The following is a 26,895-nucleotide window of genomic DNA, read 5'->3' on the forward strand; positions in this document are numbered from 1 at the left end:
GAGATGAGGTAATCTTTCAAAAATCATGTTAAACACACAGAGTGAATCCATGCAACTTATTATGTGACTTTATGAGCACATTTTTACTCCTTAACTATTTAGGCTCCTTGACATAACAAAAGGGGTTGAATACTTATTGACTGAAGACATTTCAGCTTTTAATTTGGTTTGTAAAAATGTTGAAAAACATAATTCCTCTCATGGGGTATTATGGTTTATTATGTGTTGGCCAGTGACAAAACAGATCTACATTTCTATTTATTAATTGAACCTGTATTTAACTACACCTCCACTGTAACCACTAGTCTACCTGCCGCCCCTCCACTCTAACCACTAGGCTACCTGCCGCCCCTCCACTCTAACCACTAGGCTACCTGCCGCCCCTACACTCTAACCACTAGGCTACCTGCCGCCCCTCCACTCTAACCACTAGGCTACCTGCCGCCCCTCCACTCTAACCACTAGGCTACCTGCCGCCCCTCCACTCTAACCACTAGGCTACCTGCCGCCCCTCCACTCTAACCACTAGGCTACCTGCCGCCCCTCCACTCTTACCACTAGGCTACCTGCCGCCCCTCCACTCTAACCACTAGTCTACCTGCCGCCCTCCACTCTAACCACTAGGCTACCTGCCGCCCTCCACTCTAACCACTAGGCTACCTGCCGCCCCTCCACTCTACCCACTAGGCTACCTGCCGCCCCTCCACTCTAACCACTAGGCTACCTGCCGCCCTCCACTCTAACCACTAGGCTACCTGCCGCCCCTCCACTCTAACCACTAGGCTACCTGCCGCCCCTCCACTCTAACCACTAGGCTACCTGCCGCCCTCCACTCTAACCACTAGGCTACCTGCCGCCCCTCCACTCTAACCACTAGGCTACCTGCCGCCCCTCCACTCTAACCACTAGGCTACCTGCCGCCCCTCCACTGTAACCACTAGGCTACCTGCCGCCCCTCCACTCTAACCACTAGGCTACCTGCCGCCCTCCACTCTAACCACTAGGCTACCTGCCGCCCTCCACTCTAACCACTAGGCTACCTGCCGCCCCTCCACTCTAACCACTAGGCTACCTGCCGCCCTCCACTCTAACCACTAGGCTACCTGCCGCCCCTCCACTCTAACCACTAGGCTACCTGCCGCCCCTCCACTCTAACCACTAGGCTACCTGCCGCCCCTCCACTGTAACCACTAGTCTACCTGCCGCCTCTACACTCTAACCACTAGGCTACCTGCCGCCCCTCCACTGTAACCACTAGTCTACCTGCCGCCTCTACACTCTAACCACTAGTCTACCTGCCGCCTCTACACTCTAACCACTAGGCTACCTGCCGCCCCTCCACTCTAACCACTAGGCTACCTGCCGCCCCTCCACTCTAACCACTAGGCTACCTGCCGCCCCTCCACTCTAACCACTAGGCTACTCAATTTAATCCATTTTAAATTAAGGCTGTAAGACAACAAAATGTGGAGAAAGTCAAGGCGTGTGAATACCTTCTGAAGGCATCGTGTGTGTGTGTGTGTGTGTGTGTGTGTGTGTGTGTGTGTGTGTGTGTGTGTGTGTCGGGGAGCGTAACCATAACCATTGGCAGTATGTTTACCTGTGAGTTGCTGCTGTTCTCCAGAGCATCACTAGAGGGCAGAGCAGAGTACAGGGTCGACGATTCACCCTCCTTGTCCTTGGGATCCAAGGGGCTGATTGGTCGGTCTGGTAACCTGACTATAGAAATAATAATACAGCACACTGATTGGTCAGTCTGGTAACTATAGTAATAATAATACAGCACACTGATTGGTCAGTCTGGTAACTATAGTAATAATAATAATACAGCACACTGATTGGTCAGGCTGGTAACTATAGTAATAATAATAATACAGCACACTGATTGGTCAGTCTGGTAACTATAGTAATAATAATACAGCACACTGATTGGTCAGTCTGGTAACTATAGTAATAATAATACAGCACACTGATTGGTCAGTCTGGTAACCTGACTATAGTAATAATAATACAGCACACTGATTGGTCAGTCTGGTAACCTGACTATAGTAATAATAATACAGCACACTGATTGGTCAGTCTGGTAACCTGACTATAGTAATAATAATACAGCACACTGATTGGTCAGTCTGGTAACCTGACTATAGTAATAATAATAGAGCACACTGATTGGTCAGTCTGGTAACTATAGTAATAATAATACAGCACACTGATTGGTCAGTCTGGTAACTATAGTAATAATAATACAGCACACTGATTGGTCAGTCTGGTAACTATAGTAATAATAATACAGCACACTGATTGGTCAGTCTGGTAACTATAGTAATAATAATACAGCACACTGATTGGTCAGTCTGGTAACTATAGTAATAATAATACAGCACACTGATTGGTCAGTCTGGTAACTATAGTAATAATAATACAGCACACTGATTGGTCAGTCTGGTAACCTGACTATAGTAATAATAATACAGCACACTGATTGGTCAGTCTGTTAACCTGACTATAGTAATAATAATACAGCACATTGATTGGTCAGTCTGGTAACTATAGTAATAATAATACAGCACACTGATTGGTCAGTCTGGTAACTATAGTAATAATAATACAGCACACTGATTGGTCAGTCTGGTAACTATAGTAATAATAATACAGCACACTGATTGGTCAGTCTGGTAACTATAGTAATAATAATACAGCACACTGATTGGTCAGTCTGGTAACTATAGTAATAATAATACAGCACACTGATTGGAGACAGAAAGAACAAAGCATTTCCAAAACATTGGAAGATAAGACCCATTTCAATTATGAAATAAACAATTCATCAATCAAACAACTTAATTCATACGATGCCTTGTCGGTAACGATCGACTTACCCTCATCGAATATGAGTTTGAGCCTCCTGGTCGACTTACCCTTATCGAATATGAGTTTGAGCCTCCTGGTCGACTTACCCTTATCGAATATGAGTTTGAGCCTCCTGGTCGACTTACCCTTATCGAATATGAGTTTGAGCCTCCTGGTCGACTTACCCTTATCGAATATGAGTTTGAGCCTCCTGGTTTTGCGTTTCTTGTCACAGAACTCCCTCTCGAAGTCTCCCAGTCCTGACGTGTACTGGTCCCATGAGATGTCTGGCAGCTGAACCACTCTCTGGGGCCGCGGCATGCCCAGTTCCACCTGGGGGTCAGAGGTAAGAACTCAGCAGGAAGTGACCTCATAGAACAAGACAGAGAGAGACAGAGACAGAGAGAGATAGCGAGAGAGAGGAGCAACAAACCTGTTTCTGCTGCTGCTCTACAAATCTGACGGGGCCAAAGAGGGTTATAACACATCCTATACCTGTTATAACACATCCTATACCTGTTATAACACATCCTATACCTGTTATAACACATCCTATACCTGTTATAACACATCCTATACCTGTTATAACACATCCTATACCTGTTATAACACATCCTATACCTGTTATAACACATCCTATACCTGTTATAACACATCCTATACCTGTTATAACACATCCTATACCTGTTATAACACATCCTATACCTGTTATAACACATCCTATACCTGTTATAACAGGTTATAATAGTTACTATGACACAGAACAGTACCTGTTTCTGCAGCTGCTCCACAAAGCTGACGGGGTCTTGGAGAGCTTCTCTCTGCTGTCTGGCCAGACGCTCCAAGTCCAGTATACTCTGAGTTCTCTGGGCCTCCAACACACCTACAGTCTGGAGTAACCTCTGGTAACTGATGGGGGGGTAACAGAGGGGAGGAGAGGTTAATTTGCTTATTAGGATCCCCATTACCTTTTGCAGAAGCAGTACCTGCTCTCCCCGGGGTCCTCAAAAAACACAAGACATGACAAGTAAGAGAGACAAGGACAGTCACTCAAATGTATGCTACAACACTATACAAACAAACTACAATAACGTGTCTGTTTGTTCCCTTACGGTCCCCGTAGTTCCATGTGATCATGGCTCTGTGTAATACTGTGAAGGTAGTTCCATGTGATCATGGCTCTGTGTAATACTGTGAAGGTAGTTCCATGTGATCATGGCTCTGTGTAATACTGTGAAGGTAGTTCCATGTGATCATGGCTCTGTGTAATACTGTGAAGGTAGTTCCATGTGATCATGGCTTTGTGTAATACTGTGAAGGTAGTTCCATGAGGTAATGGCTCTGTGTAATACTGTGAAGGTAGTTCCATGAGGTAATGGCTCTGTGTAATACTGTGAAGGTAGTTCCATGTGATCATGGCTCTGTGTAATACTGTGTAGGTAGTTCCATGAGGTAATGGCTCTGTGTAATACTGTGAAGGTAGTTCCATGTGATCATGGCTCTGTGTAATACTGTGAAGGTAGTTCCATGAGGTAATGGCTCTGTGTAATACTGTGAAGGTAGTTCCATGTGATCATGGCTCTGTGTAATACTGTGAAGGTAGTTCCATGAGGTAATGGCTCTGTGTAATACTGTGAAGGTAGTTCCATGAGGTAATGGCTCTGTGTAATACTGTGAAGGTAGTTCCATGTGATCATGGCTCTGTGTAATACTGTAAAGGTAGTTCCATGTGATCATGGCTCTGTGTAATACTGTGAAGGTAGTTCCATGTGATCATGGCTCTGTGTAATACTGTGAAGGTAGTTCCATGAGGTAATGTCTCTGCATAATACTGTGAAGGTAGTTCCATGAGGTAATGGCTCTGTGTAATACTGTGAAGGTAGTTCCATGAGGTAATGTCTCTGCATAATACTGTGAAGGTAGTTCCATGAGGTAATGGCTCTGTATAATACTGTGAAGGTAGTTCCATGTGATCATGGCTCTGTGTAATACTGTGAAGGTAGTTCCATGTGATCATGGCTCTGTGTAATACTGTGAAGGTAGTTCCATGTGATCATGGCTCTGTGTAATACTGTGAAGGTAGTTCCATGTGATCATGGCTCTGTGTAATACTGTGAAGGTAGTTCCATGAGGTAATGGCTCTGTGTAATACTGTGAAGGTAGTTCCATGTGATCATGGCTCTGTATAATACTGTGAAGGTAGTTCCATGAGGTAATGTCTCTGCATAATACTGTGAAGGTAGTTCCATGTGATCATGGCTCTGTGTAATACTGTGAAGGTAGTTCCATGAGGTAATGGCTCTGTGTAATACTGTGAAGGTAGTTCCATGTGATCATGTCTCTGTGTAATACTGTGAAGGTAGTTCCATGAGGTAATGGCTCTGTGTAATACTGTGCGTTGCCATGAATTTGTTTTGGACTTAGTGATTGTCCTTTTCGTCACAGTAATATTGATCATAAAAACTCAACAAAAGCAGTTCAAATCTCTCTTCAACCCTCAACCAGGAAAGACTATCAATACATGTTGTCGGTGTTAGTTGTGGGGGGAGGCAGGTAGCCTAGTGGTTAGAGCGTTGGACTAGTTACCGAAAGGTTGCAAGATCGAATCCCCAAGCTGTTGTTCTGCCCCTGAACAAGGTAGTTAACCCACTGTTCCTAGGCCAGGTTAACCAACTGTTGCTAGACTGTTCCTAGACCAGTCAACCCACTGTTCTAAGGCCAGGTTAACCCACTGTTCCTAGACCAGTTAACCCACTGTTCCTAGGCCAGGTTAACCCACTGTTCCTAGGCCAGGTTAACCCACTAGACCAGTTAACCCACTAGATCAGTTAACCCACTGTTCCTAGACCAGTTAACCCACTAGACCAGTTGACCCACTAGACCAGTTAACCCACTGTTCCTAGGCCAGTTAACCCACTGTTCCTAGACCAGTTAACCCACTGTTCCTAGACCAGTTAACCCACTGTTCCTAGACCAGTTAACCCACTGTTCCTAGACCAGTTAACCCACTGTTCCTAGACCCACTGTTCCCACTGTTCCTAGACCAGTTAACCCACTGTTCCTAGACCAGTTAACCCACTGTTCCTAGACCAGTTAACCCACTGTTCCTAGACCAGTTAACCCACTGTTCCTCGACCAGTTAACCCACTGTTCCTCGACCAGTTAACCCACTGTTCCTCCCACTGTCCTCGACCAGTTAACCCACTGTTCCTCGACCAGTTAACCCACTGTTCCTCGACCAGTTAACCCACTGTTCCTCGACCAGTTAACCCACTGTTCCTCGACCAGTTAACCCACTGTTCCTCGACCAGTTAACCCACTGTTCCTCGACCAGTTAACCCACTGTTCCTCGACCAGTTAACCCACTGTTCCTCGACCAGTTAACCCACTGTTCCTCGACCAGTTAACCCACTGTTCCTCGACCAGTTAACCCACTGTTCCTCGGCCAGTTAACCCACTGTTCCTCGGCCAGTTAACCCACTGTTCCTCGGCCAGTTAACCCACTGTTCCTCGGCCAGTTAACCCACTGTTCCTCGGCCAGTTAACCCACTGTTCCTAGGCCAGTTAACCCACTGTTCCTAGACCAGTTAACCCACTGTTCCTAGACCAGTTAACCCACTGTTCCTAGACCAGTTAACCCACTGTTCCTAGACCAGTTAACCCACTGTTCCTAGACCAGTTAACCCACTGTTCCTAGACCAGTTAACCCACTGTTCCTAGACCAGTTAACCCACTGTTCCTAGACCAGTTAACCCACTGTTCCTAGACCAGTTAACCCACTGTTCCTAGACCAGTTAACCCACTGTTCCTAGACCAGTTAACCCACTGTTCCTAGACCAGTTAACCCACTGTTCCTAGACCAGTTAACCCACTGTTCCTCGACCAGTTAACCCACTGTTCCTCGACCAGTTAACCCACTGTTCCTCGACCAGTTAACCAACTGTTCCTAGACCAGTTAACCCACTGTTCCTAGGCCAGTTAACCCACTGTTCCTAGGCCAGTTAACCCACTGTTCCTAGACCAGTTAACCCACTGTTCCTAGACCTGTAACCCAGTCCAATTCAACCCAGTCCAGCTCAACTCAGTTCAACCCAGTCCAATTCAAACCAGTCCAACCCAACTCAGTTCAACCCAGTCCAGTCCAACCCAGTCCAGTACAACTCAGTTCAACCCAGTCCAGTACAACTCAGTTCAACCCAGTCCAGCCCAACTCAGTTCAACCCAGTCCAGTCCAACCCAGTCCAGTCCAACCCAGTCCAGTACAACTCACTTCAACTCAGTTCAATCCAGTCCAGTCCAACCCAGTCCAGTACAACTCAGTTCAACCCAGTCCAGTCCAGTCCAACCCAGTCCAGTCCAACCCAGTCCAGTACAACTCAGTTCAACCCAGTCCAGTCCAACCCAGCAGGACCTGACTGCCCAGCACTGCTGTCTGTGTCCCAAACGGCCCCTACTCCCTACACGGTGCACTACTTTGGACCAGGGCCAGTAGTGCACTACTTTGGACCAGGGCCAGTAGTGCACTACTTTGGACCAGGGCCAGTAGTGCACTACTTTGGACCAGGGCCAGTAGTGCACTACTTTGGACCAGGGCCAGTAGTGCACTACTTTGGACCAGGGCCAGTAGTGCACTACGTTGGACCAGGGCCATTAGTGCACTACTTTGGACCAGGGCCAGTAGTGCACTACTTTGGACCAGGGCCAGTAGTGCACTACTTTGGACCAGGGCCAGTAGTGCACTACTTTGGACCAGGGCCAGTAGTGCACTACTTCGGACCAGGGCCAGTAGTGCACTACTTTGGACCAGGGCCAGTAGTGCACTACTTTGGACCAGGACCAGTAGTGCACTACTTTGGACCAGGACCAGTAGTGCACTACTTTGGACCAGGGCCAGTAGTGCACTATGGAACAGGGTGCCGTTTGGGATTCATCCTCCGATCCCTGCATTCATCTGAGCAAACGACAGTGGTTTCTTCATCACAGTAATCTCACTCTAGCTGGCAACATGAATCATATTACCAATATATGTTATATGATACTCCCCAAGGATCAGTTCTCTTTTCCAAGCCTTGGTACTCTCAGCTGGGCACCATCAAGGATGGATTTTATAGGAGGGTTGTTTTAGAATCAGTCGGTCGGGTTTCTATTCCTATTAAAGATATGAAAACTGCTGTTTTCAATTAGGATTTTTTAAGTCTTGGCTTGGAATTTAAAGTCACACCCTGAAATTGAAAGGCAAATTGAAAGACCCCGTCAACCCCCATTATCACCTCAGACCAACCCCCCTGTCATCACCACAGACCAACCCCCCTGTCATCACCACAGACCAACCCCCTGTCATCACTAACCCCCATTATCACCACAGACCAACCCCCCTGTCATCACTAACCCCCATTATCACCACAGACCAACCCCCCTGTCATCACTAACCCCCATTATCACCACAGACCAACCCCCCTGTCATCACTAACCACCATTATCACCACAGACCAACTACCCTGTCATCACTAACCCCCATTATCACCACAGACCAACTACTATGTCATCACCACAGACCAACCCCCCTGTCATCACTAACCCCCATTATCACCACAGACCAACTACCCTGTCATCACTAACCCCCATTATCACCACAGACCAACTACTATGTCATCACCACAGACCAACCCCCCTGTCATCACTAACCCCCATTATCACCACAGACCAACTACCCTGTCATCACTAATCCCCATTATCACCACAGACCAACTACCCTGTCATCACTAATCCCCATTATCACCACAGACCAACTACCCTGTCATCACTAATCCCCATTATCACCACAGACCAACTACCCTGTCATCACTAATCCCCATTATCACCACAGACCAACTACCCTGTCATCACTAACCCCCATTATCACCACAGACCAACCCCCTGTCATCACTAACCCCATTATCACCACAGACCAACCCCCCTGTCATCACTAACCCCCATTATCACCACAGACCAACTGCCCTGTCATCACTAACCCCCATTATCACCACAGACCAACTACCCTGTCATCACTAACCCCCATTATCACCACAGACCAACTACCCTGTCATCACTAACCCCCATTATCACCACAGACCAACCCCCTGTCATCACTAATCCCCATTATCACCACAGACCAACTACTATGTCATCACCACAGACCAACCCCCTGTCATCACTAACCCCCATTATCACCACAGACCAACTACCCTGTCATCACTAACCCCCATTATCACCACAGACCAACTACTATGTCATCACCACAGACCAACCCCTGTCATCAATCCCCCCATTATCACCACAGACCAACCCCTGTCATCACTAATCCCCATTATCACCACAGACCAACTACCCTGTCATCACTAATCCCCATTATCACCACAGACCAACTACCCTGTCATCACTAACCCCCATTATCACCACAGACCAACTACCCTGTCATCACTAATCCCCATTATCACCACAGACCAAATACCCTGTCATCACTAACCCCCATTATCACTACAGACCAACTACTATGTCATCACCACAGACCAACCCCCTGTCATCACTAACCCCATTATCACCACAGACCAACTTGTACCCTGTCATGCTGGTGTGTTATCACCACAGACCAACTACCCTGTCAGACACTAATCCCTAAAATCACTGAAGGAGACCAACCCCCTGTCAATCAATGGAAATAAATTTCACCACAGACCAACCCCCAGTCATCACTTTGTGCCCTTTAAAAATCAAAATAAACCAATTTTCCATTTCATACATTATACCCCCATTAACAACCCATACCAAAGACCTGTCATCACTAACCCCCATTATCACCACAGACCAACTACCCTGTCATCACTAACCCCCATTATCACCACAGACGCAGTTGTAATATTTGATGCTGGTGTGTTGAGGGGTGACGGCAGCAGCCATCCACACTAACAGACACCAGACAGTAGTAGCCTAAAAAATCTACTGAAGGAGAAACCTGCAGTCAATCCAATGGAAATAAAGTTTCCAGCATTTTCCAGTGAGTCAGAGCTCTACAGTGCTACCATTTTGTGCTCCTTGTAAAAATAAAAATAAAGAATTTTCCATTTCTACATTATACCCTTCACAACCCTGCACCCAAAGACCTGTACGACCCGGGACCCAAAGACCTGCACGACCCGGGACCCAAAGACGTGTACGACCCGGGACCCAAAGACGTGTACGACCCGGGACCCAAAGAATGGTACGACCCGGGACCCAAAGACCTGTACGACCCGGGACCCAAAGACGTGTACGACCCGGGACCCAAAGACCTGTACGACCCGGGACCCAAAGACCTGTACGACCCGGGACCCAAAGAATGGTACGACCCGGGACCCAAAGACCTGTACGACCCGGGACCCAAAGACCTGTATGACCTGGGACCCAAAGACCTGTACGACCCGGGACCCAAAGACGTGTACGACCCGGGACCCAAAGACGTGTACGACCCGGGACCCAAAGAATGGTACGACCCGGGACCCAAAGACCTGTACGACCCGGGACCCAAAGACCTGTACGACCCGGGACCCAAAGACCTGTACGACCCGGGACCCAAAGACCTGTACGACCCGGGACCCAAAGACCTGTACGACCCGGGACCCAAAGACCTGTACGACCCGGGACCCAAAGACCTGTACGACCCGGGACCCAAAGACCTGTACGACCCGGGACCCAAAGACCTGTACGACCCGGGACCCAAAGACCTGTACGACCCGGGACCCAAAGAATGGTACCCGGACCCAAAGACCTGTACGACCCGGGACCCAAAGACCTGTACGACCCGGGACCCAAAGACCTGTACGACCCGGGACCCAAAGACCTGTACGACCCGGGACCCAAAGACCTGTACGACCCGGGACCCAAAGACCTGTACGACCCGGGACCCAAAGACCTGTACGACCCGGGACCCAAAGACCTGTACGACCCGGGACCCAAAGACCTGTACGACCCGGGACCCAAAGACCTGTACGACCCGGGACCCAAAGACCTGTACGACCCGGGACCCAAAGACCTGTACGACCCAGGACACAAAGACCTTTTTACAGGTACTATGGAGTTGACCACAATCATTGCTGATTCTAAAGATGGGGTTTGAACCTCAGTTCCTGGAGGGACCGCGTGTCTGCTGGTTTCTGTGATTTCAATTTAATTGGTGTCAAATGAAGACCTAGTCAACCAGGTGAGGGGAGTTCCTAACTAATCAAAGAAGACAACCAGGTGAGAGGAGTTCCTAACTAATCAATGAAGACAACCAGGTGAGGGGAGTTCCTAACTAATCAATGAAGACAACCAGGTGAGGGGAGTTCCTAACTAATCAATGAAGACAACCAGGTGAGGGGAGTTCCTAGCAAAATCAATGAAGACCTAGACAACCAGGTGTGGGGAGTTCCTAACTAAATCAATGAAGACCAAGACAACCAGGTGAGGGGAGTTCCTAACTAATCAATGAAGAACTAGACAACCAGGTGAGGGGAGTTCCTAGCAAAATCAATGAAGACCTAGACAACCAGGTGAGGGGAGTTCCTAACTAAATCAATGAAGACCTAGACAACCAGGTGAGGTGAGTTCCTAACTAAATCAATGAAGACCTAGACAACCAGGTGAGGGGAGTTCCTAGCAAAATCAATGAAGACCTAGACAACCAGGTGAGGGGAGTTCCTAGCAAAATCAATGAAGACCTAGACAACCAGGTGAGGGGAGTTCCTAGCTAAATCAATGAAGACAATCAGGTGAGGGGAGTTCCTAACTAATCAATGAAGACCAAGACAACCAGGTGAGGGGAGTTCCTAACTAATCAATGAAGACAACCAGGTGAGGGGAGTTCCTAACTAATCAAAGAAGACAACCAGGTGAGGGGAGTTCCTAACTAATCAAAGAAGACAACCAGGTGAGGGGAGTTCCTAACTAATCAAAGAAGACAACCAGGTGAGGGGAGTTCCTAACTAATCAATGAAGACAACCAGGTGAGGGGAGTTCCTAACTAATCAATGAAGACAACCAGGTGAGGGGAGTTCCTAACTAATCAATGAAGACAACCAGGTGAGGGGAGTTCCTAACTAATCAATGAAGACAACCAGGTGAGGGGAGTTCCTAACTAATCAATGAAGACCTAGACAACCAGGTGAGGGGAGTTCCTAACTAATCAATGAAGACAACCAGGTGAGGGGAGTTCCTAACTAATCAACCAGGTGAAGATCTCAGACAACCAGGTGAGGGGAGTTCCTAACTAATCAATGAAGACAACCAGGTGAGGGGAGTTCCTAACTAATCAATGAAGACAACCAGGTGAGGGGAGTTCCTAACTAATCAATGAAGACAACCAGGTGAGGGGAGTTCCTAACTAATCAATGAAGACAACCAGGTGAGGGGAGTTCCTAACTAATCAAAGACAACCAGGTGAGGGGAGTTCCTAACTAATCAATGAAGACAACCAGGTGAGGGGAGTTCCTAACTAATCAATGAAGACAACCAGGTGAGGGGAGTTCCTAACTAATCAATGAAGACAACCAGGTGAGGGGAGTTCCTAACTAATCAATGAAGACAACCAGGTGAGGGGAGTTCCTAACTAATCAATGAAGACAACCAGGTGAGACAACCAGGACAACCAGTGGGGAGTTCCTAACTAATCAATGAAGACAACCAGGTGAGGGGAGTTCCTAACTAATCAATGAAGACAACCAGGTGAAGAACCTCAATGAAGACAACCAGGTGAGGGGAGTTCCTAACTAATCAATGAAGACAACCAGGTGAGGGGAGTTCCTAACTAATCAATGAAGACAACCAGGTGAGGGGAGTTCCTAACTAATCAATGAAGACAACCAGGTGAGGGGAGTTCCTAACTAATCAATGAAGACAACCAGGTGAGGGGAGTTCCTAACTAATCAATGAAGACAACCAGGTGAGGGGAGTTCCTAACTAATCAATGAAGACCTAGACAACCAGGTGAGGGGAGTTCCTAACTAATCAATGAAGACCTAGACAACCAGGTGAGGGGAGTTCCTAACTAATCAATGAAGACCTAGACAACCAGGTGAGGGGAGTTCTTAACTAATCAATTACCTTAACTAATCCATCAAGTACAAAAGAGAAGGAAAAACATTTAGACACTCGGTCCTCCAGGAATTGAGCTTGTCAATTGACAGGACAATAATCTAGATATAATCCCAGGAACTCCCACTACGCACTCTTTGTTGTGTTTGAGCACCAGGTGGTCCGACTCAAAGTAATACACATCTGGTTCCTCTTCGTCCTCCACCTGCTTCTCCTCCTCCTCCTGCTGCTGGCTTCCTCCTACCGGATCCTCCTTACTGGCTGCCCGGACGCCTTCTCGGAGCTCCCCGTAGTCCCGACCGTCCCCTACTACCCCGACCCTGTCATCTCCACCGGCTCCCTGCTCCATGGGAACCGACAGAAGAGATGGGAGACCCCCTCCCCTGGCCTGGCTGCTGGGGGGACCTGAAGAAGGGGTAGAAGTAGCCAGAGTAGCGTCCAGATCCAGCCTCCGACAGGCCCCCTCTCTCAGAGGGCCGTTGTCCCGAAGAGGGTCTCTGGGAGGGGAGCAGGGTTTGGGGGACGAGGGGGCCCCAGCTCTCCGGGGCGAAGTCCTCAGGGTGTATTGGTGTTCGTGGGGTTGGGTGAAAGACGGGGGCGAAGTGCCGGAGACAGAAGGGGTCTCTGAAGGGGTCTGGGGGGCTAGCAAAGGCATGGTGGATTCTCCTGAGTTGTTGATGTTGTTGTTGGGGATGTTGTGGTTTACATTGATGATACTGGTGGCAACAGCATCCTGCACCAGTGGCCAACCATTACTTCTCCCGTTGGTACTCTCCTCCTCCTCCTCTTCCTCCTCCTCCTCGGTCGCTGTCACTTCCTCCTCCTGACACACCGAGTCCCCCACTACATCCAACTCCACTTCCTCCTCCCTGACTGACAGGTGTGGGGTGGAGGAGTCCTCTTCAAAGGAGGCCAGAGGAGGAGCAGAATACTCCTCAGAGTCCCTAACCTCCTCCTCCTCCTCCTCCTGCACAGGATCACAGTTTCTACAAGGCACTATGGGGTCTGGGGGCGAGGGGCAGGATGCCCCCATCTGGCCGCCGTTCAGCAGTGTGGGACTGGGACCGTGGCAGCTGGTGTTAACGGCAGTGCTGGCACCCGGGGGGATTGTCTGAGCGTCAAAGCTACTGCTGGTCTGTCCCAGCCCAGTAGAGGATTTATGGGAGTTTGAGTTCTGGGGCGGAACAGGGGGATTATGGGAAGTGGAGTTCAGGGGCTGCTGAGCATGGCAGTCGCTCTCAATATGGCCGCCGCTGTCCTCCTCCTCCTCCTCCTCCTCACCTTCCTCTTTGTTGAGGTTCTGTGGAGAAGAGGAAGAGGGTGCGGTGCAGATTAGGTTGAGCAGGTCACCCTCTTCCCTGTTCTCCTTGACAGTCGCTGGGGGGATGCAGGAGGATGGGGGGATGCAGGAGGATGGGGGGGTGCAGGAGGATGGGGGATGCAGGAGGATGGGGGTGCAGGAGGATGGGGGGATGTCAGGTTTGGCGGGTGCAGAAGAGGGGTCGTCCTCGGGGCCCTGCGACTCCCCGTGACGGGAACACCGTTTGGCCCTTTTGAGTAGCAGAGAAGCATCTCTCCCACCAGCCCCCGACGTCTCCTTCCCCCTCCCCTCACAGTTCTCAGCCTGGTCCAAACCCCCACACCCATCACTCTCTCTCTCTGAGCAGGACAGTCCCCTCTTCCTGGGGCCCGGCCATGTCTCCCTGTCCACTGAGGAGGCCTTGTGGTGGGTTACCTTTCCCTGGTGACCCCCAGGCTTCTCTGAGCTCCCAGCCTGGGCGTCCGGTCTCTTCTTGGGGGAGCGGGGAGCCCTGCTGCCGGGGAGCGGTGACCCCTGAACCTCCTCCGGCTGGGCGATACTGCGGTTCCTGAGGGTTCGGCCACAGAAGTTCTCGTCCAATCCATTGAGCCCGACTGATGACCTTGTGACGCGTGAGGAACGTGACGTGGCCATGCTACGGAGGGGGACTACTGACGTGTCATTGTGCTGCTCAGTCACCTGCTGCAGAATGGGGTACCTGGAGGAGACAGAGGGGTTATAAGGCTTTGTAAAGCGAGGATACATAAGGCTTCATAATGGATACATTAGACTTCATAAAGGATACATTAGACTTCATAAGGGATACATTCGACTTCATAAAGGCTACATTAGACTTCATAAGGGATACATTAGGCTTCATAATGGATAGATTAGGCTTCATAAAGGCTTCATAATGGATAGATTAGGCTTCATAAAGGCTTCATTAGGCTTCATAATGGATACATTAGACTTCATAAAGGCTACATTAGACTTCATAAGGGATACATAAGGCTTCATAAGGGATACATAAGGCTTCATAAGGGATACATAAGGCTTCATAAGGGATACATAAGGCTTCATAAGGGATACATAAGGCTTCATAAGGGATACATAAGGCTTCATAAGGGATACATAAGGCTTCATAAGGGATACATAAGGCTTCATAAGGGATACATAAGGCTTCATAAGGGATACATAAGGCTTCATAAGGGATACATAAGGCTTCACATTATTCACCTAGGCTTAAGTCGTACAGGAAACGGACTTAAGAGAGTAGCATCTTCATAAGCAAAACACACAGCACCTCTCGTAGGGAAATCCTGCTTCTATGTCGACAATGAGGCTAATGCATAACTGAACCAATCAGACTGAGTGTTGGGAAATTCTGACGGGCTGACAGGATCTTTCATCTAGTGCTGGATCAAAAGAACGGCTGGACTTTTCAAAACGTCAGCCCGGCTTTGATGCTCCGGCTGTGTGTTCTGTGGATTGAAGGAGACTGCAGTACAAGTCTCCGTCACAAATGGCACCCTATTCCCTATGTAGTGCCCTCTTTTACATTTGTAAAAAGGGCCATCGGGCTCTGGTCTAAAGTAGTGCACTATATAGGGAATAGGGTTCCATAGGTGTCTGGTCTAAAGTAGTGCACTATATAGGGAATAGGGTGCCATAGGGCTCTGGTCTAAAGTAGTGCACTATATAGGGAATAGGGTGCCATAGGGCTCTGGTCTAAAGTAGTGCACTATATAGGGAATAGGGCTCTGGTCTAAAGTAGTGCACTATATAGGGAATAGGGTTCCATAGGGCTCTGGTCTAAAGTAGTGCACTATATAGGGAATAGGGTCCCATAGGACTCTGGTCTAAAGTAGTGCACTATGTAGGGAATAGGGTTCCATAGGTGTCTGGTCTAAAGTAGTGCACTATATAGGGAATAGGGTTCCATAGGACTCTGGTCTAAAGTAGTGCACTATATAGGGAATAGGGTTCCATAGGTGTCTGGTCTAAAGTAGTGCACTATATAGGGAATAGGGCTCTGGTCTAAAGTAGTGCACTATATCGGGAATAGGGTGGTATTTGGGACAACCCTAATCTCTGGTCAAGACCTGGGATTCGCATAGTACCCTGAATAAAAATATTAACAATTTCAAAGAGAAAACCATAGAATTACATAGGCATTTAAAAGTGCAAAATATATAAATACACATTTTATATAGAAATTCTAATAGTTCGCCTAATTTCAGTTTGTGACAAAACAAGCAATGCTGAGAATCACTGAACCATCTAAACCACAGAGAATCATTATACCATCTAAACCACAGAGAATCATTGAACCATCTAAACCACAGAGAATCATTGAACCATCTAAACCACAGAGAATCATTGAACCATCTAAACCACAGAGAATCATTGAACCATCTAAACCACAGAGAATCATTATACCATCTAAACCACAGAGAATCATTATACCATCTAAACCACAGAGAATCATTATACCATCTAAACCACAGAGAATCATTGAACCATCTAAACCACAGAGAATCATTATACCATCTAAACCACAGAGAATCATTATACCATCTAAACCACAGAGAATCATTATACCATCTAAACCACAGAGAATCATTATACCATCTAAACCACAGAGAATCATTATACCATCTAAACCACAGAGAATCATTATACCATCTAAACCACAGAGAATCATTATACCATCTAAACCACAGAGAATCATTATACCATCTAAACCACAGAGAATCATTATACCATCTAAACCACAGAGAATCATTATACCATCTAAACCACAGAGAATCACTGAACCATCTAAACCACAGAGAATCATTATACCATCTAAACCACAGAGAATCATTATACCATCTAAACCACAGAGAATCATTATACCATCTAAACCACAGAGAATCATTATACCATCTAAACCACAGAGAATCATTATACCATCTAAACCACAGAGAATCATTATACCATCTAAACCACAGAGAATCACTGAACCATCTAAACCACAGAGAATCATTATACCATCTAAACCACAGAGAATCATTATACCATCTAAACCACTGAGAATCATTATACCATCTAAACCACTGAGAATCATTATACCATCTAAACCACAGAGAATCATTATACCATCTAAACCACAGAGAATCACTGAACCATCTAAACCACAGAGAATCATTATACCATCTAAACCACTGAGAATCATTATACCATCTAAACCACAGAGAATCATTATACCATCTAAACCACAGAGAATCATTATACCATCTAAACCACTGAGAATCATTGAACCATCTAAACCACTGAGAATCACTGAACCATCTAAACCACAGAGAATCATTATACCATCTAAACCACAGAGAATCATTATACCATCTAAACCACTGAGAATCATTGAACCATCTAAACCACAGAGAATCATTGAACCATCTAAACCACTGAGAATCATTATACCATCTAAACCACAGAGAATCATTGAACCATCTAAACCACTGAGAATCATTATACCATCTAAACCACTGAGAATCACTGAACCATCTAAACCACTGAGAATCATTATACCATCTAAACCACTGAAATATGTTTTCCATGACAACAAATATAGTATTTTCAGCTGTTTGAAGCTTGTGTACAAAACCTGAAGTAAAAGACGAAAAAGTAAACTTAAGAACGGGAATACAACCGGTTTAAAAATATAAAAATAAAATTTCTATGTGAATTTGGTCAGGTCGCCCAAAAGGTTACACATTGTCATTTAATAGACAAAACCATAGAATTACAGATTGTCATTTAATAGACAAAACCATAGAATTACAGATTGTCATTTAATAGACAAAACCATAGAATTACAGATTGTCATTTAATAGACAAAACCATAGAATTACAGATTGTCATTTAATAGACAAAACCATAGAATTACAGATTGTCATTTATTAGACAAAACCATAGAATTATAGATTGTCATTTAATAGACAAAACCATAGAATTACAGATTGTCATTTAATAGACAAAACCATAGAATTACAGATTGTCATTTAATAGACAAAACCATAGAATTACAGATTGTCATTTATTAGACAAAACCATAGAATTACATATTGTCATTTAATAGGATCTCTGTGCACAAAGCAACACAGCATAACCACCAACCTGAGAGTGAATCTATGACGTAATGATACCCTGTGGGGTGACTTCCTGTTTAGACATCAACAACATTCTAATCTGCCAAGATTTGAGCCCTCCCTTGAGGCAGTGTTACAGATTATAATTTACACTAAATCCTCCCTTGAGGCAGTGTTACAGATTATAATTTACACTAAATCCTCCCTTGAGGCAGTGTTGGATTATAATTTACACTAAATCCTCCCTTGAGGCAGTGTTGGATTATAATTTACACTAAATCCTCCCTTGAGGCAGTGTTACAGATTATAATTTACACTGAAAAAAAATATAAACGCAACAAGCAACAATTTCAAGGATTTTACTGAGTTACGGTTCATTTAATGAAAATCAGTCAATTTAAATAAATAAATTAAGCCCTAATATATGGATGTCACATGACTAGAATACAGATATGCAAATGTTGTTCAAAAGATACCTGAAGAAAAGAGGTAGGGACGTGGGTCAGAAAACCAGCCAGTATCTGGTGTGGGTCAGAAAACCAGTCAGTATCTGGTGTGGATCAGAAAACCAGTCAGTATCTGGTGTGGATCAGAAAACCAGTCAGTATCTGGTGTGGGTCAGAAAACCAGTCAGTATCTGGTGTTCAGAAAACCAGTCAGTATCTGGTGTGGGTCAAAAACCAGTCAGTATCTGGTGAGGTCAGTATCTGGTGTGGGTCAGAAAACCAGTCAGTATCTGGTGTGGGTCAGAAAACCAGTCAGTATCTGGTGTGGATCAGAAAACCAGCCAGTATCTGGTGTGGGTCAGAAAACCAGTCAGTATCTGGTGTGGATCAGAAAACCAGCCAGTATCTGGTGTGGATCAGAAAACCAGTCAGTATCTGGTGTGGATCAGAAAACCAGTCAGTATCTGGTGTGATCAGAAACCCAGTCAGTATCTGGTGTGGATCAGAACACCAGTCAGTATCTGGTGTGGATCAGAAACCCAGTCAGTATCTGGTGTGATCAGAAACCCAGTCAGTATCTGGCGTGGATCAGAAACCCAGTCAGTATCTGGTGTGGATCAGAAACCCAGTCAGTATCTGGTGTGATCAGAAACCCAGTCAGTATCTGGTGTGGGTCAGAAAACCAGTCAGTATCTGGTGTGGGTCAGAAAACCAGTCAGTATCTGGTGTGGATCAGAAAACCAGCCAGTATCTGGTGTGGATCAGAAAACCAGCCAGTATCTGGTGTGGGTCAGAAAACCAGTCAGTATCTGGTGTGGGTCAGAAAACCAGTCAGTATCTGGTGTGATCAGAAACCCAGTCAGTATCTGGTGTGGATCAGAACACCAGTCAGTATCTGGTGTGGATCAGAAAACCAGTCAGTATCTGGTGTGATCAGAAACCCAGTCAGTATCTGGTGTGGATCAGAACACCAGTCAGTATCTGGTGTGGATCAGAAACCCAGTCAGTATCTGGTGTGATCAGAAACCCAGTCAGTATCTGGCGTGGATCAGAAACCAGTCAGTATCTGGTGTGGATCAGAAACCCAGTCAGTATCTGGTGTGATCAGAAACCCAGTCAGTATCTGGTGTGGGTCAGAAAACCAGTCAGTATCTGGTGTGGGTCAGAAAACCAGTCAGTATCTGGTGTGGATCAGAAAACCAGCCAGTATCTGGTGTGGATCAGAAAACCAGCCAGTATCTGGTGTGGATCAGAAAACCAGTCAGTATCTGGTGTGGATCAGAAAACCAGCCAGTATCTGGTGTGGATCAGAAAACCAGTCAGTATCTGGTGTGGATCAGAAAACCAGTCAGTATCTGGTGTGGATCAGAAACCCAGTCAGTATCTGGTGTGATCAGAAACCCAGTCAGTATCTGGTGTGGATCAGAACACCAGTCAGTATCTGGTGTGATCAGAAACCCAGTCAGTATCTGGTGTGGATCAGAAAACCAGTCAGTATCTGGTGTGATCAGAAACCCAGTCAGTATCTGGTGTGGATCAGAAACCCAGTCAGTATCTGGTGTGATCAGAAACCCAGTCAGTATCTGGTGTGGATCAGAAAACCAGTCAGTATCTGGTGTGGATCAGAAAACCAGTCAGTATCTGGTGTGGATCAGAAAACCAGTCAGTATCTGGTGTGGATCAGAAAACCAGTCAGTATCTGGTGTGGATCAGAAAACCAGTCAGTATCTGGTGTGGATCAGAAAACCAGTCAGTATCTGGTGTGGATCAGAACCAGTCAGTATCTGGTGTGGATCAGAAAACCAGTCAGTATCTGGTGTGGATCAGAACCAGTCAGTATCTGGTGTGGATCAGAACCAGTCAGTATCTGGTGTGGATCAGAACCAGTCAGTATCTGGTGTGGATCAGAACCAGTCAGTATCTGGTGTGACCACCATTTGCCTCATGCAGCGCGACACATCTCCTTCACACATACAGTGCATTCAGGAAGTATTTACATCCCATGATGTTGTCCACATTTAGTTACAAATATGTTTTTCCCCCTCATCAATCTACACACAGTACCCCATGACAAAGAAAAAAAACACGTTTTGTTAATTTTTACAAAGTTGTTAAGATAAAACTCAACTATCACATAAGTATTCAGACCCATTACCCAGTACTTTGTTGAAGCACCTTTGGCAGCGATTACAGCCTCAAGTCTTCTTGGGTATGATGCTACAAGCTTGGCACACCTGTATTTGGGGAGTTTCTACCATTCTTCTCTGCAGATCCTCTGTCAGGTTGGATGGGGAGTCACCGGACAGCTATTTTCAGGTCTCTCCAGAGACGTTCGATCAGGCTCAAGTGCTGGGTCTGGCTGGGCCACTCAAGGACATTCAAAGACTTGTCACGAAGCCACTTCTGTGTCATCTTGGCTGTATGTTTAGGGTCGTTGTCCTGTTGAAAGGTGAACCTTCGCCCCAGTCTGAGCTCCTGAGCACTCCGGAGCCGGTTTTCATCACTAATCGCTCTGTACTTTACTCCGTTCATCTTTCCCTCCATCCTGACTAGTCTCCCAGTCCCTGAAAAACATCCCCACAGCATGATGCTGCCACCACCAGGCTTCACCGTAGGGATGGCGCCAGGTTTCCTCCAGACGTGACACTTGGCATTTAGGCCAAAGAGTTCGATCTCAGTTTTGTCAGACCAGAGAATCTTGTCCTTTAGGTGCCTTCTGGCAAACTCCAAGCGGGCTGTCATGTTCCTTTTACTGAGGAGTGGCTTCTGGAATGTTCTCTTTTCTCCACAGAGGGACTCTGGAGCTTTATCAGAGTGAACATTGGGTTATTGGTCACTTCCCTGACCAAGGCCCTTCTTCACCCGATTGTTCAGTTTGGCCGGACGGCCAGCTCTATGAAGAGTCTTGGTGGTTCCAAACTTCTTCCATTTAATAATGATGGAGGCCACTGTGTTCTTGGGGACCTTCAATGCTGCAGAAATGTTTTGGTTCCCTTCCCCAGATCTGTGCCTTGACACAATCCTGTCTCTGAGCTCTACGGACAATTTCTTCGACCTCATGGCTTGGTTTTTGCTCTGACATGCACTGTCAACTGTGGGACCTTATATAGACAGGTGTGTGCCTTTCCAAATCATGTCCTATCAATTGAATTTACCACAGGTGGACTCCAATCAAGTTGTAGTAACATCTCAGGAATGATCAACGGAAACAGGATGCACCTGAGCTCAATTTCAAGTCTAATAGCAAAGGGTTTAAATACTTATGTAAATAAGGTATTTAAGTTTATTTTATTTTTTTGTAAACATTTCTAAAAACGTGTTTTCACTTTGTCATTATGGGGAATTGTGTGTAGATTGATGAGGATTTTAAAAAATAAGGCTGTAAAAAACGTGGAAAAAGTCAAGGGGTCTGAATACTTTTCGAAGCACTGTAGTTGATCAGGTTTGGCTTATAATTGTGGCCTGTGGAATGTTGTTCCACTCCACTTTAATGGCTGTGTGAAGTTGCTGGATATTGACGGGAACTGGAACACGCTGTCGTACACGTCGAGCCAGAGCATCCCAAACATGCTCAATGGGTGACATGTCAGGTGAGTATGCAGGCCATGGAAGAACTGGGACATTTTCAGCTTACAGGAATTGTGTCCAGATCCTTACGACATGGGGCCGTGCATTATCATGCTGAAACATGAGATGATGGCGGTGGATGAATGGCGCGACAATGGGCCTCAGGATCTCTGTGCATTCAAATTGTCATCAATAAAATGCAATACCATAACCCCACCATGGGGCACTCTGTTCACCACGTTGACGTCGGCAAACTGCTAATCCACAAGACGCCATACGCGTTCTCAGCCTTCTGCCCGGTACAGTTGAAACCAGGATTCCTCCGTGAAAAGCACCCTTCTGCAGCGTGCCAGCGTCCATCGAAGGCAGCTTCGACGCAGAACTGCAGTCAGGTCAAGACCTTGGTGAGGACAACACAGATGCAGATGAGTTTCCCGAGAAGTTTTATGCAGAAATTATTTAGGTTGTGCAAACCAACAGTTTCATCAGCTGTCTGGGAGGCTGGTCTCAGATGCTCCCACAGTTTCATCAGCTGTCCGAGAGGCTGGTCTCAGACCATCCCACAGTTTCATCAGCTGTCTGGGAGGCTGGTCTCAGATGCTCCCGCAGGTGAAGAAGCAGGAAGTGGAGGTCCTGGACTGGTCACATGTAGTCTGTGGATGTGAGGCCGGTTTAAAACGACGATGGAGGCGGCTTATGGTAGATAAACTAACATTCAATTGTCTGGCAATAGGGCCTCATAGTACCCTCTGGTGGACATTCCTGCAGTCAGCATGCCAACTGAACACTTCCTTAAAACTTGAGACATCTATGGTGTTGTGTGACAAAACTGCACATTTTAGAATGGCCTTTTATGGTCCCCAGCACAATGTGCACCTGTGTAATGATCATGCAGTTTCTTGATAATCCATCCTCCTTACAGGTGTGGCATATCTTGGCAGAGAAATGCTCACTAACAGGGATGTAAACAAATTTGTGCACAGAATTGAGAAAAATCATATTTTTGTCTGTAACTTTTCTGGGATGTTTTATTTCAGCTCATGTAACACGAGACCAACACTTGTCATGTTGCGTTTATATTTTTTGTTCAGTGTAATTTTGTTTGACAATAATTAACAGATTGGTGTAATCTGGTGTGCAGTGCTAGGGCAAACACTCAAATGTGCACCCCTGTGAGTCCCCAGAACTAGGACGAGACAAATAAGGCTGTGTTTGACCGGGAGATGTAGACTGGTATCAAGGGATCTCTAACTACGGCCACTTCCTCCTGCCCAAGGAGGATGTTTTTCCCCTTACTTTTCTAAAACAAAACGGATGTTTGTCCGACCTTCTGATTGCAGATCTTATCAGAGATACCAGAGTATAAAAACTGATCTGAGACGGTGGTGAAAGGACTAACTTGTGGGCTGTAACTGGTGGGCTGTAACTGGTAGGCTGTAACTGGGTGGTTTGTAACTGGTGGGCTGTAACTGGGTGGTTGTAACTGGGTGGTTGTAACTGGGTGGTTGTAACTGGGTGGGCTGTAACTGGTGGGCTGTAACTGAACTAAATGACTATCGCCCCGTAGCACTCACCTCTGTCATCATGAAGTGCTTTGAGAGACTAGTCAAGGACCATATCACCTCCACCTTACCTGACACCCTAGACCCACTTCAATTTGCTTACCACCCCAATAGATCCACAGACGATGTAATTGCCATCACACTGCACACTGCCCTACCCCATCTGGACAAGAGGAATACCTATGTAAGAATACTGTTCATTGACTACAGCTCAGCATTCAACACCATAGTACCATCCAAGCTCATCATTAAGCTCGAGGCCCTGGGTCTGAACCCCACCCTGAGCAACTGGGTCCTGGACTTCCTGATGGGCCGCACCCAGGTGGTGAAGGTAGGAAACAACATCTCCACCCCACTGATCCTCAACACTAGGGCCCCACAAGGGTGCGTTCTGAGCCCTCTCCTGTACTCCCTGTTCACCCACGACTGCGTGGCCACGCACGCCTCCAACTCAATCATCAAGTTCGCAGACGACACGACAGTGGTAGGCTTGATCACCAACAACGACGAGACGGCCTACAGGGAGGAGGTGAGGGCCCTCTGAGTGTGGTGTCAGGAAAATAACCCCACACTCAACGTCAACAAAACAAAGGAGATGATTGTGGACTTCAGGAAACAGGACAGTAGTGGAGAAGGTGGAAAGTTAAGTTCCTCGGCGTACACATCAACGACAAACTGAATTGGTCCACCCACACAGACAGTGTGATGAAGAAGGCGCAAACCATGTGTATGTGACCAACAACATCTGCTAACCATGTGACCAATAACATCTGCTAACCATGTGACCAATAACATCTGCTAACCATGTGACCAATAACATCTGCTAACCGTGTGTATGTGACCAATAACATCTGCTAACCGTGTGTATGTGACCTATAACATCTGCTAACCGTGTGTATCTGACCAATAACATCTGCTAACCGTGTGTATCTGACCAATAACATCTGCTAACCATGTGACCAATAACATCTGCTAACCATGTGACCAATAACATCCGCTAACCATGTGTATGTGACCAATAACATCCGCTAACCATGTGTATGTGACCAATAACATCCGCTAACCATGTGTATGTGACCAATAACATCCGCTAACCATGTGTATGTGACCAATAACATCCGCTAACCATGTGTATGTGACCAATAACATCCGCTAACCATGTGTATGTGACCAATAACATCCGCTAACCATGTGTATGTGACCAATAACATCTGCTAACCATGTGTATGTGACCAATAACATCTACTTACCATGTGTATGGGACCATTACCATCTACTAACCATGTGTATGAGGACCATTACCATCTACTAACCATGTGTATGAGGACCATTACCATCTACTAACCATGTGTATGAGGACCATTACCATCTACTAACCATGTGTATGAGGACCATTACCATCTACTAACCATGTGTATGAGGACCATTACCATCTACTAACTATGTGTATGAGGACCATTACCATCTACTAACCATGTGTATGTGACCATTACCATCTACTAACCATGTGTATGGGACCATTACCATCTACTAACTATGTGTATGGGACCAATACCATCTACTAACCATGTGTATGGGACCATTACCATCTACTAACCATGTGTATGGGACCATTACCATCTACTAACCATGTGTATGAGGACCATTACCATCTACTAACTATGTGTATGAGGACCATTACCATCTACTAACCATGTGTATGAGGACCATTACCATCTACTAACCATGTGTATGGGACCATTACCATCTACTAACTATGTGTATGAGGACCATTACCATCTACTAACTATGTGACCATTACCATCTACTAACCATGTGTATGAGGACCATTACCATCTACTAACCATGTGTATGAGGACCATTACCATCTACTAACTATGTGTATGGGACCATTACCATCTACTAACCATGTGTATGAGGACCATTACCATCTACTAACTATGTGTATGGGACCATTACCATCTACTAACCATGTGTATGAGGACCATTACCATCTACTAACCATGTGTATGAGGACCATTACCATCTACTAACCATGTGTATGGGACCAATACCATCTACTAACCATGTGTATGGGACCATTACCATCCACTAACTATGTGTATGAGGACCATTACCATCTACTAACTATGTGTATGGGACCATTACCATCTACTAACCATGTGTATGAGGACCATTACCATCTACTAACTATGTGTATGGGACCATTACCATCTACTAACCATGTGTATGAGGACCATTACCATCTACTAACCATGTGTATGAGGACCATTACCATCTACTAACTATGTGTATGGGACCATACCATCTACTAACCATGTGTATGAGGACCATTACCATCTACTAACCATGTGTATGAGGACCATTACCATCTACTAACCATGTGTATGAGGACCATTACCATCTACTAACCATGTGTATGAGGACCATTACCATCTACTAACCATGTGTATGAGGACCATTACCATCTACTAACCATGTGTATGGGACCAATACCATCTACTAACCATGTGTATGGGACCATTACCATCTACTAACTATGTGTATGAGGACCATTACCATCTACTAACCATGTGTATGGGACCATTACCATCTACTAACTATGTGTATGGGACCATTACCATCTACTAACTATGTGTATGGGACCATTACCATCTACTAACTATGTGTATGAGGACCATTACCATCTACTCTACCATAATCTACTAACTATGTGTATGGGACCATTACCATCTACTAACTATGTGTATGGGACCATTACCATCTACTAACTATGTGACCATTACCATCTACTAACCATGTGTATGAGGACCATTACCATCTACTAACCATGTGTATGGGACCATTACCATCTACTAACTATGTGTATGGGACCAATACCATCTACTAACTATGTGTATGGGACCATTACCATCTACTAACTATGTGTATGGGACCATTACCATCTACTA

The 26,895-nt window shown here is 46.1% G+C and overlaps 1 protein-coding gene across 1 annotated transcript in view; it reads right to left on the bottom strand.

Moving 5' to 3' along the window:
* zzz3 (zinc finger, ZZ-type containing 3) overlaps positions 1–26,895 on the bottom strand; it is a 73,133-nt gene that overhangs the window by 38,225 nt on the left and 8,013 nt on the right. The window contains exons 2-5 of the mRNA XM_052475826.1: positions 13,071–14,954; positions 3,621–3,759; positions 3,036–3,183; positions 1,601–1,719 (exon numbers count right to left, since the gene is read on the bottom strand). Coding sequence (XP_052331786.1) covers positions 1,601–1,719; positions 3,036–3,183; positions 3,621–3,759; positions 13,071–14,954 — 2,290 coding nt within the window. The remainder of the gene's footprint in view (positions 1–1,600; positions 1,720–3,035; positions 3,184–3,620; positions 3,760–13,070; positions 14,955–26,895) is intronic.

Source organism: Oncorhynchus keta, chromosome 23 (genome assembly GCF_023373465.1).
Source record: "Oncorhynchus keta strain PuntledgeMale-10-30-2019 chromosome 23, Oket_V2, whole genome shotgun sequence".
Taxonomy (NCBI): domain Eukaryota; kingdom Metazoa; phylum Chordata; class Actinopteri; order Salmoniformes; family Salmonidae; genus Oncorhynchus; species Oncorhynchus keta.